The sequence below is a fragment of the Aythya ferina genome, assembly GCF_964211825.1.
Source record: "Aythya ferina genome assembly, chromosome: 25".
In the NCBI taxonomy this organism is placed as follows: domain Eukaryota; kingdom Metazoa; phylum Chordata; class Aves; order Anseriformes; family Anatidae; genus Aythya; species Aythya ferina.
Window position 1 is genome coordinate 1,903,194 of NC_140323.1, and position 15,213 is coordinate 1,918,406.

Sequence of the window (15,213 nt, forward strand, 5' to 3'; positions counted from 1 at the left end):
CTCGCTTCCCACACTCACCTCGCGCTAATCCCTAATTGCCTCTCACCCGCGTGAGCCCACGCTGCAGGACTGCCAGGCTGGGACAGCTTGTGCTGGCAGAGGTCTTGGTTTAAAAAAAAAAAAAAGGAAAAAAATAAAATCCTGTGAAAATTCACTTCGTGTTTTCTGCCTTGCTGAAGGGCTGAGAGCAGGGGGGGGTCAGTCCCTCCCTTCCACCAGTGGAGCGGTGCCGGAGGTGCCCGAGCTGTGCGCGGTGCTGGGTGCAGGGATGCTGAGCATGGTGCGTGGTGCTGGTGGGGCAGGGCTGGGGGATGAGGGGCCCTGGGGAGCCCCCACCTCACTGCCAGCCCCCATGGGCCAGCTCCTGAGTGGTGTAATGTGGAAGGGGTGCGTGTGGTCAGAGGGTTTGGGGGGAGCAGGGCCTCCAGAAATTGCACTTCTCAGCAGCCCCCGGTTTCTGAGAGCTGCGGTTTAATCGTGTATGAAATCACACTGATCTCGTAGCTGCCTTCCATAAGTTATTTATAAGTGGAGTCCTAACACGGGCTGGGGCTGCTGTTATTCTTCCTGACTGGCCTCGTTGCCTGTGGCCTTTAAAACTCTCCTTTCCCACCCTCCTCCTCCTCTTTTTTCATTCCCCCTTCGCAGCTCAGATGTAATCAGAGCCCCTGCAGCAGCAGGACCGGTGCTCTCGGTGACTTTTGCTCCTCTGCCGGAGCTGTACTAGCACTGCCTGACGTCTGTCGTGTTCCTTGGAAAAACAGGGGGCTGTGAGGCTCCTAGGATGAGAGATGTGCTGGGAGTGAAAGAGGGGAGGGCGCCAGGCGTTCTGTGGCTCGTTGGAGCTCTGTGTCTGCTTTAACAGACTCACAGGGAAACATTTCACCAGTCCTTCAGCGCTCCTGTGTGTCCTGCCTCCACTCGGAGGATGCTGCTGGGGAATATTCAGAGGATTCTCCCAGGCAGAAGCGAAGTCTGTGCATTCCCACCATCCGTGTGCTGTGGCTGAAACCACAGCTTTATAAAGAAATGCCTCGGGACGAGCGGGCTGGCTGGGCAGGGCAGAAATGCTGTGTCCCTGCTGTGTCCCATCGCTCTGGATGCACGCAGACACCCCGTGATTCTCTCAAAGGGCTGTCTTGTTGCAGGATGTGCTTGTTGCATATATATATGTCAATGCTGCTCATCAAGCAGTGCTGAAGTTGATTACAAACAACATTGCAGGGCTGGAGGGTGCTGTGAGATGCCGGGGGTCAGGTACCCACAGCCTTTTTGCTGCCCTTTTGGCCAGCGATGGGTGCAGGCAGCTACCAGTGCTGGGGGTGTGGATGGGGTGGCCACGGCAGGGCTCAGGGAGCTGCTCCCCGCAGCATCAGCCCGGCCGGACAGAAGCACTGCAGGGCTGAGATGCCTCTTTCTGTGTGCTTCAGGTGACAAATCAGGGATATAAACGAGGGCTGGAGACACTGTCTGCAAGCAGCCAACACGCTGCAATATTTGGGCAGCATCTCTGGAAGAAGCACTTCACAAAAAATAGAGAGATGAAGCAGTGGCTGCTTCACTGGCAGTGGATCAGCTGCTTCTGTTGTTCTTCCAGCCGTAAAAAATAGCTTCGATATTTGGGAAAGACACCCAGCCCTGCTCCAAATCCCTCAGCAGGGTGGCAGAGCTGCTCTCGCTGCCCAGCACTCTGCCAGCAGCAGGAGGGAAATTCGCTGAACGAGGCACAGGCTGGGGGCTGCTCAGCCTCCTCCTGTCCCCAAACTGCCCGGCACCTCTGCATCTCAGCAGGAGCAAGTAATAAGAAAAAAAAAAACCACCTTGTGGCATACTCACCCTTGGCTTAAGTAGGCAGCAGTGAATTAACCTCGGATTTTTGGTGGTGGTGCAGCTTTCCCTGCTCGGGGTGAGGGAGGAGTTATGGCAGAGCAGTTGGTCACAGCAGCCTCCTGGAGGACGGGCTGCTGCCGAGCACTGCTCTGTGTTTTCTTTCTGCCCCATTGATCCCCATTAGGAAAGCCCTCGGTGCAGCTCTGCCTGCTGAGAGAAACCCTTCGAAGCACATTAACATAGCAGCAGAGCTGGCACACAAATAACTGACAAAAGCCAAGAAATGTGGAGTCAGAGGGAGCTGCTGGAGGGTTTTGCTGTCACTGGCAGACGGCGTGGAGGGCTCAGAAACACAGAGGTGAGGAAGGAGATGACAGCCAAAGTGTTCTTGTGGGCAGAGGATGCCCCACGAAGGTGCTGGTGTGTGGCCTGGGCAAGATGACCCCGGGGCCCTGAGTCATGTACAGGATCGGCCCTGCAGAGCCTGGGCTCCCAGCTGGGCTGGGGCAGGAACCTCTTCCGAATTCTCCTCCGAATGAATGAATTTGCAAGCTGTAAAGCCTTAAATGGTGGCTGACAATGAATGGTGCTGGTGGGGATTGTTACTGGGTGATGTCCAGCATCCTGCCCTGATCCCACCCTGCGTCCTGCAGGTGGCTGGAGGAGGACCAGGACCTCTCTGAGCTCAGCCTCCCTCATGCAGCTGCACCAGGCTCCTCCTGCGGCTGCTGTTCCCCGGGGACTCGGGGGGAGGCTCTGATAAACCCATGGCTGTGAGGGGCTGGAGGAGCCTCGCTCCTGTCGTGTGGTTTGGAAGGCCCCGAGTGTGAGGTTTTCGGTGCAGGTACGGGTGTGCGCCTCCGAGGGGGAGGCTGGGACTGCAGCTTATGGGAGGGAAGGCCTCAATCCTGAACGCTTGTGGAGGTGCAGTGAGGTGGGTTTAAGGACATCTTATTCAAGGCTTTCTTGAGCTGGTGCAGCAGCTGGCAAAGCACCTAGAAGCCCCTGGCTGCTGCCAGCCCCTGGAGCAGTTCAAATGTGGCTGCAGCCCCCGGGTACTGAAGGGTTGTGCAGACACTGGGCTTTCCCCACCAGATTTGGGATTCAGAACCTCACAGGTCCAGGCTCCGGATCCATCTCCTGGTTGAGGTGAATTTTGTGCCTTCGCAACGAGAGGCTGCTCAAAGCAGAGGAAATTCAAACTCCGCAAACGCCGCTCCCTCCCCACGCCTGGCAGCTCACACCACGTCGAGGCTTACCAGCTGGCTGAGTTTGAGTTAATTACTTCCTTTTCAGTGTTTGTGTGTTTGTTCCAGTGCTGGTAGGTGTACTGTGTGTAGTACAATTAATCAAGTGTCAGGATGCTTACAGCCCTGTACAGGCATCTTTTATTAACTGCTATTTAAATTGAGATCTCTCTGCTGGTGTAATGGGCTCGGCCAAGCCTCCCCAGCCCAGCTCCGTGAGCCTGCGAGAGCCAAGCCTGCATGTGAATTTTGCAGAGGGAGGTGTTTTTTTCTCCTATTTTAAATGCAGGAAGAGATGCTCCCAGGCTTCAGACAGTAATGTAAAATAATAAATGAGTTTCCATGAGGGAGAAATATAACAAACCAATGGGCTGGCAGGAGCAGCGGGGCTCAGCGCTCCCCAGCTGCTCTGGCTCAGTGGTGGCGTGGCTCCCCATGGCTGGGGCTGGAGCCCGTGCTGTGCCATGTGAGCAGGCTGCCCAACAGCCAGCAAACAGCCCAAACCAAGAGCATTTCATGCAGATGCAGCACAGACAAAAAATCGAGGCTGGGTCCTTTCCCCCAGGGAGCCCCCAGCTGCAGAGGGTGAGTGGTGCAGAGCCCTGGATGGTTACCTTGGCCAGCAATTCTAGAGAAAAACACTTTTGGAGTAGAATATGTGTAAGGAAAAATGCTGGTGAGTGCTCATCCCTGCTCAGTGTGCCCTCTGCAATATGCCGGCCCCCAGGGATTTGTGGGGCCTTCTTGCAAAGATAGTGGCCACCAGCAATTGCTGCAGCTATTTTCTCGTCATAAGCATCTCTAATAAAGAGAAGGAAAAATCATGGTGATTGCAATGTCCAGTTGTCAAATGTGGTCAGCCTGGAGATCAATCCAATAAAAATGGAAAACAGGGTGTTGGGGGGGGGGGGGGAGAGAGGCTGGCAGGGATGAGAGGAAGGTTTTGCTGGGAGTCTGTAATTAAAATGCCACAAGAGGTTTTCAGGACACGCAGCAGCTCTTCCTCTTTTGGCGAGGAGATAAAAGCATCTCAGTAAATGCTGACCCTCTGGAAACGTTTCACTGTTCCCAGGATGGTTGGAGAGGCTGTTTGCAGAGCTCATCCCCGGGGTGCGGTGGGGCCTGCTGGCTGCTTACCTTCGTGCTCAGCGTTTGAGGTGAAGCTGCAGCATCCCCATCACCCTGAGCCTTCACCTCCTTTGGGAAGGCAATGTGGCTGTTGCGGGGCCTGGGAGAACCAGGAGAGTGGGTTTCGAGTGGCCTGGCCAAACCCCAGGGGGCAGTTTGCATCAACTTTACAAACCCAGGTTGCTGCAGCATTTGCAGGTGATGCTTTTTGAGGGTGGCTGCACCCAGGAGATGGTTTTCTAAGAGCTGCATCCAAGGAATGTTCTCAAAATCAGTACAAATTGCTCTTGCAGACAGGATCCTGGGTGCTCGCGGTGGGCTGTTTGGGGTTACTGGGCAAGGTCTGAGCTGGCTGGCAAAACCATTGAGCTCATCAAGTCCTCGCTCCAGAGCAGCCAGCCTGGGTGAACAGGCTGGCTTTGGTGAACAAAGGAAACCGAGTGCTACCGAGTCTGTGTGCTTGTTAGGTTCAGCTCTGTTCCTCGCTCAGGTCCAAAGTCTGAGAGCTCTGGTGCCCAACGAGAGGGTTGTGGATGTACCGACTTACAACAGCATTTCCGAGTCCCTTCAGGAACATCCCAGGACAATGTGCACACCGTGTCCTGCAACAAGTGTGCCCGAGCACACCAGAACTGGAAATCTGCTCCCTGCGGGGCTGCAGGGGTGGAAGGCACCGGGCTGTGAGGACACTGCAGGCAGGAAAACCACGGCGTAAATACATCCCTCTAATGTTCTGTTTAGTTTATCTTATGCTGTGGAGAAGGTCTAAAATTGCAGAATTTGTAACTGGACCTGGAGATACGCTCAGATTTATGAGCAAAGATAAGTTGTTCTGCCTCAGTCTTTCACCTGCTGTTATCTGAGTCCCAAAAAGTGGCATCAATTGGCTTGAGTATTTCATTTAACATGTAACCAAATACGTAAACACGAACTGTCACTGTCTGGCTACCAGAACTAGAAAAATGAGGTTAAAGAGTCCCAAAGCCTTCTCCATACAAGGCAGGTTTATTGTGATTTAAAAATAACAAATGGATTTCTTTATGTGCTCAAGGTGCTTCATCCATAACGCACTGTGAAGGCAGGTGGGTGGGACATGGGAGAAATACAGCCTGTGAGTAATGATGGGAGTAGGTGCCAAGAAGAAATACATTGCTCAAAACTTGATTAGGCTGAAGAAAGGGTTTTTTATTCAAAATAAAAATAGGATGCAAAGGAGAAGACAGTGTGCTCGCCCTCTGAAGTAACGGATGTCAGTAACCCAGGGCCCCAGACGGCGAGGCAGCGCTGCAAGCAGAAACTTCTTGTTCCCCCCCAGATTGCTCAGTGAAGGAACAAAACGCAGATTTGGATAACCTGTAAGTACTGCATCTGCTCCACAGATGCTTGCTTAAATTAATAAAATAGAAAATAAAATAGGATCAAAAATAAGATGGCAAATGCTGGGTGGAAGTACACAGCGCTCCCTCAGCTTCGCATCATTCAGAAATAAAATGGGGTAAGAGAAAATATGCTAACTGCCATGCTTCAAACTGTGTCTTAAAAGTGCTTTTCATCTAGGTGTAAAAACTGCCTAACGAAGCATGGCTGATCTGGGAGCTGGCTATTTTTAGTGTCCCTTGGGGATTAGGGTATTTGTCGGTAGAGCAGCTGCTGCGGTACCTTGTGTGGCTCAGTGCCGGGCTCCTTCCTCCTCCAAGCCCCCCCCGGCTGTGTCCGAGACCTCGCCTTGAAGCCAGGCTCCCCCTTATTACTGCCGGGGAGGTGGCAGGAGCAGGGTGCTCACCTCCAGCGTGGAAATGTGGTTTGCACACTTATTTATGACATCCTTTAAATGCAGCGTGCTCCCCAGGCATGAAGGACCAGGCCCATGACCCTCACGGATGGGATCCTGCCCTCGCTGAAATCCCAGGGGATGCTGCTGGAGCAGTCAAAGGTCTCTGTTCTTCCATCCGAGATGGAAGAAAACCGAATGTGCTCTTGTGGGTTTGCTGCTCTGCAACCACGGGCCTTGCACTATCAGTGTGAAAAGGGGCATTGGAGAAATAGCTCCGAAATTGCAATGTCGGATGCAATCACGCTGTTATCCTTCCACAGAAGGAAGTTTATTCCTGCGAGCAAAACAGATCTATTCAGCAAAATGTGTAGGGTTTAAGCTGTAATAATAGACTGGTGGAAAAAACATGTAATTTGCCTTCATCTAATCAAGAGACCAGGACAGATTTAAAGCAATATATTTTTCACCCTGTGGCAGTTGGGAAAATTGGAGCTTATTCTGTATTGTTCTGGCCTGCAAATAGGATGCAGAACCCTTCTGCAAGTGTTTTACCATTAGCAATTAGCTTATGCATCCAACTGTACTCTGCATGAGCTATGAGGTGTGCACACAAGCTAGAATCTTGCATCTCACGTACCGTATGCAATATCAGTCACGACTCTGCACAGAGGGAGCTCTGCTTGAGTTAGAAAAGAGGCAGAGAAGGGCAGAAATGCAGATAAGATATTAGCAAGGCTTGTGTCTGAAGAGGTCCTAGCCAGGCTAGGACTGGTTCATCAAGGAGATGATGGGCAAGGGAAATACAACAGGAATTTGCAAGAAGTTTTTGGTTTTTTGGAGGATTTGTTTTGGTGTTTGAGTGGCTTCTGTGTAACAGAAGCACCTGTGGGCACCACTGCTCTGGCCTTGGGCACTGGGGTTTTCTGGTCTCCTCTGACACCAAACCTGTGGGGCTCAAAGTGTGCTTTTGTGCTCATCAGGACGTGACAAAAATGTGACTTGCTCTCAGTTGTGAACTCCCTCCAGACAGCCTGTTGTCAGCTTAAAGTGAGATGAAGCCACCTGGTCACAAATTGGAGACGTTCACAAAATCAGAGCCAGGAAACCGCAGCGCTGGTACGGTCACCCCCAGCTCTGCTCATCCCAACACAGAGTGCTTCAGTCAAACGGGAAGAAACTTTCTGGAATTTCGGATTGGCCGTGGAGCTGATGCTTACGAACTTATTTTGCTATTTGGAATGAATTTATTTAACACACGTCTTCTATAACAGCAAAGCGTGAGCTGGAGGACCACCGCAGAATTCTCTCCCCTGGTTTTGTTGCTGAGCAGAGCTGGACTCGTCTCGCTAGGACAGCCTGCTTTCAGACCATGGGTCACGGCACCTCTGGCAAGCTTATATCTAAGATAAGTCTGCTGTCACTGCTGGCTGACGATGTTTCGCCTCTAGCCTCTCTTTGATGCAATTTCCACAAGCGAGTTCTGGATAAAGTGCGATTTATTTTCCTTGCATGGTCCCTTGCCAAAATGATTAAACCCCATCCTGGGGCTTTCGGTGTTGTTTTTTTTCTTTCTTTTTTTTTTTTTTTTTTTTTCTGTAATTTCTTCAAGAATCACCACTGACAGATGACCCCCAGTTGCCTAGCACACGTCCGTGGTGGCAGGACGGATTCACACAGGAGGCGAGGACCAAACCCCGCGGCCGTGCAAGCGATCGCGTGCTGCCCGCTGCCCCCCAGCTACAGAAGCAAAGACATCGAGCAGGGTCCCAGAGCTGTGGCAGCAATTTTCTGTCAGAAAGCAATTTCCCAACACACTCAGCACGGGGTAATTAAAGGAAAACGAGGCCGTGGGCTCTGCCGTTAGGTTTCCAAGCGAATTTCTCTTTGCAGCTTGTGTGCGCCCTGGCCAGGTAAGAGCAGTGCCTTGCAAGGGAAATGAGGAGCAAACCAAGTCCTGCTCCTTATCAAAGTGCTCAAGCACTGTCGGAAAATTCATCCACTGAAGCAGCGGCTGCCGGAGTGCTTCTCCTGGTGAATGGAGCTTAGGGACAGCAAGGCGCCGTGTCTCTGTGCCGGTCACTGGTGTTTCAGGAGCAGCACCGAGGCCTCCCTGGGCCCCCGAGGCTGGGATCTGTGGGGCAGTGCCGGGGTCCCCGTGCTCAGCTCCGGCCCCACCACGGCCCCTGCACCCCCAGGAGTTCCTGGTACCTCTTTCTCTTTTCTTTCTCTTTTCTTTCTCTTTTCTTTCTCTTTTCTTTCTCTTTTCTTTCTCTTTTCTTTCTCTTTTCTTTCTCTTTTCTTTCTCTTTTCTTTCTCTTTTCTTTCTCTTTTCTTTCTCTTTTCTTTCTCTTTTCTTTCTCTTTTCTTTCTCTTTTCTTTCTCTTTTCTTTCTCTTTTCTTTCTCTTTTCTTTCTCTTTTCTTTCTCTTTTCTTTCTCTTTTCTTTCTCTTTTCTTTCTCTTTTCTTTCTCTTTTCTTTCTCTTTTCTTTCTCTTTTCTTTCTCTTTTCTTTCTCTTTTCTTTCTCTTTTCTTTCTCTTTTCTTTCTCTTTTCTTTCTCTTTTCTTTCTCTTTTCTTTCTCTTTTCTTTCTCTTTTCTTTCTCTTTTCTTTCTCCCAGCTCGGGGCTGCCCCGGGACCGCCCCGGGACCCCCAGGCGGGGCCGTACCGGGGGAGGGGGCGGGGCCTAACTGGGGGCGTGGCCTCTATAGGCTTAGGCCCCGCCTACTGTTGTCATGGCCCAGCCCCCGAGGCGCAGCCCCGCCCTTCCCGCACCGGAAGTGACGCTCCAATCACAGCCGCCCGCTCTCCCCGCCGCCGCCGCCGCAAACAAAAGGGATTTTCAGCCCGCGCCCCGCCCCTTCGCCCCACCCCCTCCCCCTGATTGGCCGCCTCCTCCCCTTCCACCTCCCGGACCACGCCCACTCCCCGCCTCCCCCGCGGCCGATTGGGCGACGGGGGGGCCGGGCGGCGGCTGCGATTGGCGGGCGAGCTGTCCGTCAGCGGGGCAGGGGGCGGGGCGGCTGCATGGGGAGCGGAGCGGCGCGGTAGGGGCGGCGGCGGCGGCGGCGGCGGCGGCGGGGCCGGGGCCAGGTCGGTACCGGAGGGGGGGGGGGGCGGGGAGGGGCTCGCTCCGAGGGGCCCGGCCCGGGGCGGGGGGGACGGGGGCGGCCCCGGGGGACTGCGGGGGGCACCGGGAGCCTCTGGGCCTCATCCCGGGGGGGTCAAACCGCGGCTCCCGGGGCTGGCTCCCGGTGAGGGGCTCGGTAAATGGGGTCGGGGGCAGGGCAGGGCGCTGGGAGGGCTCTGATTTACCGGGGGGGGGTGTCCGGGAAGGAGCAGGGGCGGGTAACCGGGACGGGCAGGACCGGGGGTGGATGCTCGGTGATCCCCCGGTGCCCTCCCGGTGCCTCCCGGTGCCCCGGCCCAGGGGGTGTCCCCCTCCCCTCCCCCAGGAGCTGTCCCGGCGCTGGGTGTCCCCGCACAGCCCCGTGACAGGTGGCTGGGAGGCACCGTGCAGGGCAGGGCCGCGGTTCCGTGGGGTTTTGGGGTGTCACGGCGACACCAAGCGTCCCCCAAGAGGCTGTCGTTAACGTTTTAACGTTAATTTGCTGCTTGCTGTGCTCCCCGGGGTAAGAAGGGCTGTTGGAAAGCTGCCTCCGTGCCCCAGGAGGTGACCGGGTGCATGGGGTGCGGTGTCAGGGGTAAAGGGCCACCAAAACGCGCCTTGGGTCGCTGTGCTGAGTTCTCCACGGCATCACCAGCTCCTGGTCGGGCAGCTCTGGGGGGTACACACGGGTTTGCCGAGCGCCCAGCCCTGTGCTGTCCTCCTGAGGATAGCTGAGTGGGTCTGCAGCAGCGCACGGCGCTCGCAGGCTCCTGTTGGTGTCCGCTTGGGGTTGGTTTCAGAGCCCCCCCGGCACCTCAGGAGGTTTCCAGTGAAGTTTCGCTGGGCAGCCCCATCCGAAAAAGTCACTAAGAAGCACAACTGTCCTGCACAACTTCACGCAGGGCGCTGCCTGGAGCAGGAACGTGCCCGCGTGGTGAGAAACCCCCCTAATTAGCCGAAGGGACACAAAGTAGGTTTGTAATTTCTCTTGCCGCGTGAAGGCGACTTGCTGCTCTCTGCAAGCAGAACTTTCTGTTCCCAGCAACTGGAAAACTGCTTTGGCGTGAGCAAGACAGAACTTGCGTTTGTGCATAATTCTCCAGAGGCACAGTTATGCAAATCCCTGGGAAGCAGCAGCGACTTCCGAAAAAGTGGAGTTTGGTTGAACGTTGGAGCTGGGGAGGCTTCTCTAGTAAAGGCGAAGCTCATCCTTTATCGCTTGCCATTGGAGTTGGGGATCTGTGAGCAGCTGCCTCGTCCGCTGGCGTTTCCTGATGGATTTGGAGGGTGGCAATAGATGGATGTGGCGTGGGCTCAGAAAAGGCACGCTTGGTTGTTGTACGGAGCGTGAGGCTGTATTATCAGGAGGTGTATTTCCATCAGAGACGAGGGTTTAGTGCTTGAAATGCTTGCTGTTGTAATAAAATAAGGTAACGTAGGGGCTTATAACGAGGCAGCGTTAGGTGCACTGGCAGGGCAGAAGCAGCTTGCTGGACGGGGAGCTCAGGCGATGGATCTCCGTTCTTGTGCGAGCAGTAAAATTATACTTAATAAATGATGCCGATATTGAAACGGCTTCAAAGAACAGTAATTAAGTGTGTATTCTTCGTGGCATTGATTTTCTTTTTCGTTTGTAAAGTGGTTTGGGCCCGTTCCACCGCGATGCGTAATGGCCTTGCCGGGGAACGCGCTGCAGCACCGAAACACAAACTTTGCCATGGGATTTGTGAGGTGGCCTGGCCTGGGCTGCCTTCAGCCCTGCTCCTCAGCGTGATGCTGCAGCTGGGTCACCCAGAGCTGCTACCTGCTGGAGCACAGCCTTGAATAGCTCTGCTTTGCCCCCCTCCTGCTGGCTGGCTACCTCATGGCGAGTGTCGTGCTGTCACATTAACCCTGCGCCATCTGGGCCTGCATCTGCTGGTGACCCTTGGGGAAAAGGTGAAAAATGACTCCCTACAACTGGTCTGGGGAGCTACAGAGAGAACGTTTGCATTATGCATTCTCCCCTTCCTTCCCCCCCACCCCACGGCAATCTGAGGAACTGGAAGCTGAAGTTACATAGAGATTAGACGGCGTAACTTAGAGTATTGATTTTAATAGACAAGAGACGTGCCTAATAAACCATCTTCCATTTTTCAGGCTTTCAGGATGAATCTGGAAAAACTCAGCAAACCAGAACTACTGACGCTGTTTAGCATTCTTGAGGGAGAATTAGAAGCGAGAGATCTCGTCATAGAAGCCTTAAAGGTATGTTGTAAGTACCACGAGAAGAGACAAAAATAACAACACGACTGGTAAAGGCTCTGCAAAGGGGGAAATTCGGGAGCAGTGGTTTATTACTGGTACTGGACCCTGTGTCAGTATCGGTGGTGTTAGGTAATAAATGCTGTGTATCACTCGACCTCCTCAAATCCGTCGCTGTAAGCTTTCTGCAAGAAGCATTCCAAAGTTGAAAGGCGGAGCTGTGGGTGTGCTTCCATCCTCTCTGATAAGGAACCGAGTGCTTGAGAAATGAAGAAGGTCTGCCAGACTTCCTTTGTTGGTTCTGTTCTTATTCAATAAGGAAGGCTTCTCAAAGCAGAACATCTTCTCGCCAGGAGGGTTCACAGATTAGTCCTTCAGCAAGAATAACGTCACTGGAATAAGGAAGCAGCAGCCACGGCTTTGTGCTAAACTAAGCCACCGTAAGCTGCTGCTGCTGCTGAGAGAAGCAGACTTGTGTGCCCGCCTGCTTTTCCTTCCCTTTGCTGGCGCAAGCAGTACCACAACCTTCCAGAGGAACTGCTACCAGCTGAAACTGACCCATCCAAAAGTTGTATCTGTGGCATGGAAACCTGATGTAGTGCCTGGGAGTAGGTTTGGTCCCCCTGCGTGGCGAGAGGCTTCTATTTCAGCCTTCCTGCCCCAGCACTTGGTGCCCCTGCCTCAGTCACCCCCTGGCAGGCTGCTGCTGGGTAACAGCAATGGAACGGCGCTCCTCAACTGCTGTAACCTGGGTGTGGGGAGCTTTCTGAGCCATTCTCTGTGATTTCTGTGGATTTCCAGGGCCTATAGGGGAACGGTTGGGTGCTGAAGAAGCTAATTTTCATCTGTGCTTTGGCTATACAGATCGGAGGGTGCATCTCTGTGTTCCTGCAGGGCATGCATTAATGTGGGGTGTTTGGTGGGCCCTCCGCAAGGGGTGGCCCTTCCTGCCCTGTCAGGTTGCCTGTGATGAGATGAAAGTGTTCTCGTACAAATTAGCGAGGTGTTTTGCAGATTTGACCCATTAGTAGTCATATATATACACACACAGATAGCTCAGTAATGCTTGGAGTTGAGTATACACAAATCCTTTCCTAAGCTGGACCAGTGGCTAGTTTCTAAGCCTTTTTTTTGTATCGTTCATACAAATAACAGTTAATCTTTCTGTTTTGCTCGTTAAAATGACGACATTCAGAATCCAGATGGAGGATGAGAATTGGCATGCGTCTCTTAGAACCAGATGCAGTCGCTGTACCAGCATATAGGTTTGCGTAAAGCTGCTGATTGTTTTCACACAGTCGACTTTATGCTGACTGTTTGAGCTCTTGCGGAGCACTTTTCCAGTTGGTGCTGCTTGAGATTTGTTGTGGCCTCGACACGAGAAGGCTCCTGGCTTCCCTCTGCTCCTTTCAGCTTGCAGTACTCTGCTTTTGCTATCACGGTGCTACAGCGACCTTATATTTTTATTAGATGGATCTTGGCAGTTTGCTGCTATTCTTTAGGTATGGTAAGAGCAAAATACAGGCTGTGGTGACCTGTGTTTTACCATGCTGTGCATTGCCCAGGACACTTAGAGGACGCTAGTACGAGGCGTTCGGCAGGGCACACTCTGGGTGTGTTTCCTGGTGCGCTCAGGAGGCTGCGTGGCACTAATTCTGGGTTCCACTTCTGGCCTTCTGAACTGTTCTCGGAGCAGTCCTGTGTGGTGAACTTTGTTACTGTCTGATCTCTGGAGATAACGAGGTCCCATAAAGAGAATCTGTTCCTACGGTGTGTTTTTATGCCCCTGATTCTGGCAGCAGATGTTTGCAGAGCTGTTACACGACGGCTGATAAAAATGGCTTTCCTCTAGTCTGATTTGCCTTGAACTTCCTTCTGGGTTTCCCAGGAGGAGAAATACCCAAAAGACCTAAATCTGTGATTAAGGAGGTATTCTGACGGAAGAAAGAGAGAGGCTGTCAAGTACAGGTGTCGGCGATCTCTTGTCTGTTGGAGGGATGCTGTTACCCTCCTGGCACGAGGCTCTGGGTGGAGGTTTGGCTCCTCTCCTGGGATCAGCTTTCTGGCTGTGGCACCGAAACGTGCTCCTGGCCAGGTATGGCTTGAATAGTGCAGTGTGAAACGCGTGTCATGGGGCACAGAGAGGCCAGTGGAAAGGAATGTAGCTCTGTTCCAGGGGCTTTTTATGAGCACCTTCCAGTAGTGCAATGCAATTATCTTCTCTGTTGAAATTTAACCTGCAATTCCCTCCTGCACGAGGAGCTCCGTGCGGTTAAAGTACCCTTCTGACATCGATTGTCAGGTACGGGTAGCTCAGAAGAAATTAAATGAAACCGTAACCTAGGCTTGATAATCGCAGAGTATGAAATACCAAGCTAATCAAAAGGTAGTGCTTTTTTTATTATTATTTTATTTCCCCTTTCTCATCCTGAGAATGCCAGGAAGGCTGAAGGTAGCAGGAAAGGGCGGCAAGAGCCTGAAGCTGGAGCTGGCTCTGGCCACGTGCAGCCTCCTGGGGTCTCCTGAGGGTGCAGGGCTGGTGGCCGAGCACCACATCCAGCAGTGCCAGCGTGCTGCAGGTAGGACCTGGCATTGCCCGTGTGGTGCCTGGGGGAAAGGGGAACAGCAGGAGCCACAAAGCTTTTGGTGGTGGCTGGACAGAGCCTCAGCAGCCCCCTGGCCTTGCTGTGTGCACGTGTCCAGCACCCAGTTAAAGCCTGGCCACGCTGCGCTTTGGTTTGCTGCTTGCAGCTGTGGTAACAGCTTCCCAGGGCTTCCCCGGCTGGAATATTGGTGTGTGTGGCTGCAATTTAAGGCAAACCCACCTCGCTAACCTGGTTACTCATCTTTTGGTAAATGTAAGAATGCTGCCATGAAGAAAAGGCCCTCTAAGGCTGGATCAGCCGAGCCGTGACGTGCGCCGCGAGGAGTGGGGACATCGGGGGCTGGCAGAAGCATTCATTGGGTTCGTGCATGGAGAAGTCACCCGGCCATAGCCTCACAGCTGTCTCTGTGTTCTGTGGCTGCTGAGGAGTGATTTCTGTGGCTGCAGTCAGCTTTCTTCAGAGGCACGATAGCTTTGCACGAAGCGTGGACGAACGTGGGAGGAGGCGGCGTGGAACCGGAGCACACAACAGCAGCGTTTGTCTCCTGCAGTTACATTACACAGCGAGATGGCAATGGTGAAAGGTCAGAGGTTTGCCTACCCAGTTCCAACTTAATGCTCCTGACCCCTCGGGATTTCTGAAGCGGATCCGATGTTACCTTATAGGAAAGGACAAGCACCTGCGTGGAAAAAGATTGCCTTAATTTGTAAAGCTGTGATTTGACGGTAGTGCAGCCTGCAATAATTGATATTCCCGCGTGCTTAAAGGAGCGCGTTTAACATCTGGCATTTAGCAGAGAGGATCTGTGCATGCAGATTGCAAGTCCTAAAATAGTTTTCTGCTCCCTCGTGGTATCGGGCCACTTGCTGGCTGGCACTGGCCCCGCTCCGCAGCGTCTGAGCAGAGCTGTGGGGCCTGCCCGTGCAGAGGCTGCCGGTTTTGCCCCTTCAGTGCCCACCCTTCCCTTCGGCTGCCCCCACTGCCCTGCCCTTCGTCCCTGCTCGCCCTGCTGGGATCTCCTCACAGCACCAAGGGCAGCGTCCATCCCTCTGTGGCTCCCGAGCTTCATCCGTCAGCTGCTGGGGCTCAGATTATAAAGAGCAGTTGTTAGGTCACCTCTAATGAACGCCTCTCCCTCATTATGACTTGCCCTTGCTGTTGTCTCTGTTCTTCTGCAGCTTTTTTTTTTCCTCTGCATTGTTTTAATTGAGTGCTGCTGGGCCTTTGTGACGGGGAGAATCATCTCCGTGTCCCAGCTCTGTACCTGCTCGGACTGCT

At 53.2% G+C, this 15,213-nt stretch overlaps 1 protein-coding gene across 4 annotated transcripts in view; it reads left to right on the plus strand.

Moving 5' to 3' along the window:
- Nucleotides 1-15,213, plus strand: part of CTTNBP2NL (CTTNBP2 N-terminal like) — a 37,293-nt gene that overhangs the window by 10,585 nt on the left and 11,495 nt on the right. Inside the window, exons 2-3 of one of the 4 annotated variants that reach the window (XM_084497863.1) lie at nt 5,410-5,560; nt 11,225-11,332. In XM_084497863.1, the coding sequence (XP_084353989.1) occupies nt 11,234-11,332 (99 nt within the window). In that variant the 5' untranslated portion in view covers nt 5,410-5,560; nt 11,225-11,233. Of the gene's footprint in view, nt 1-5,409; nt 5,561-9,026; nt 9,070-9,212; nt 9,231-11,224; nt 11,333-15,213 lie in introns of those variants that run through there. The other 3 variants (XM_084497862.1, XM_084497864.1, XM_084497861.1) reach the window with 3 other exon arrangements.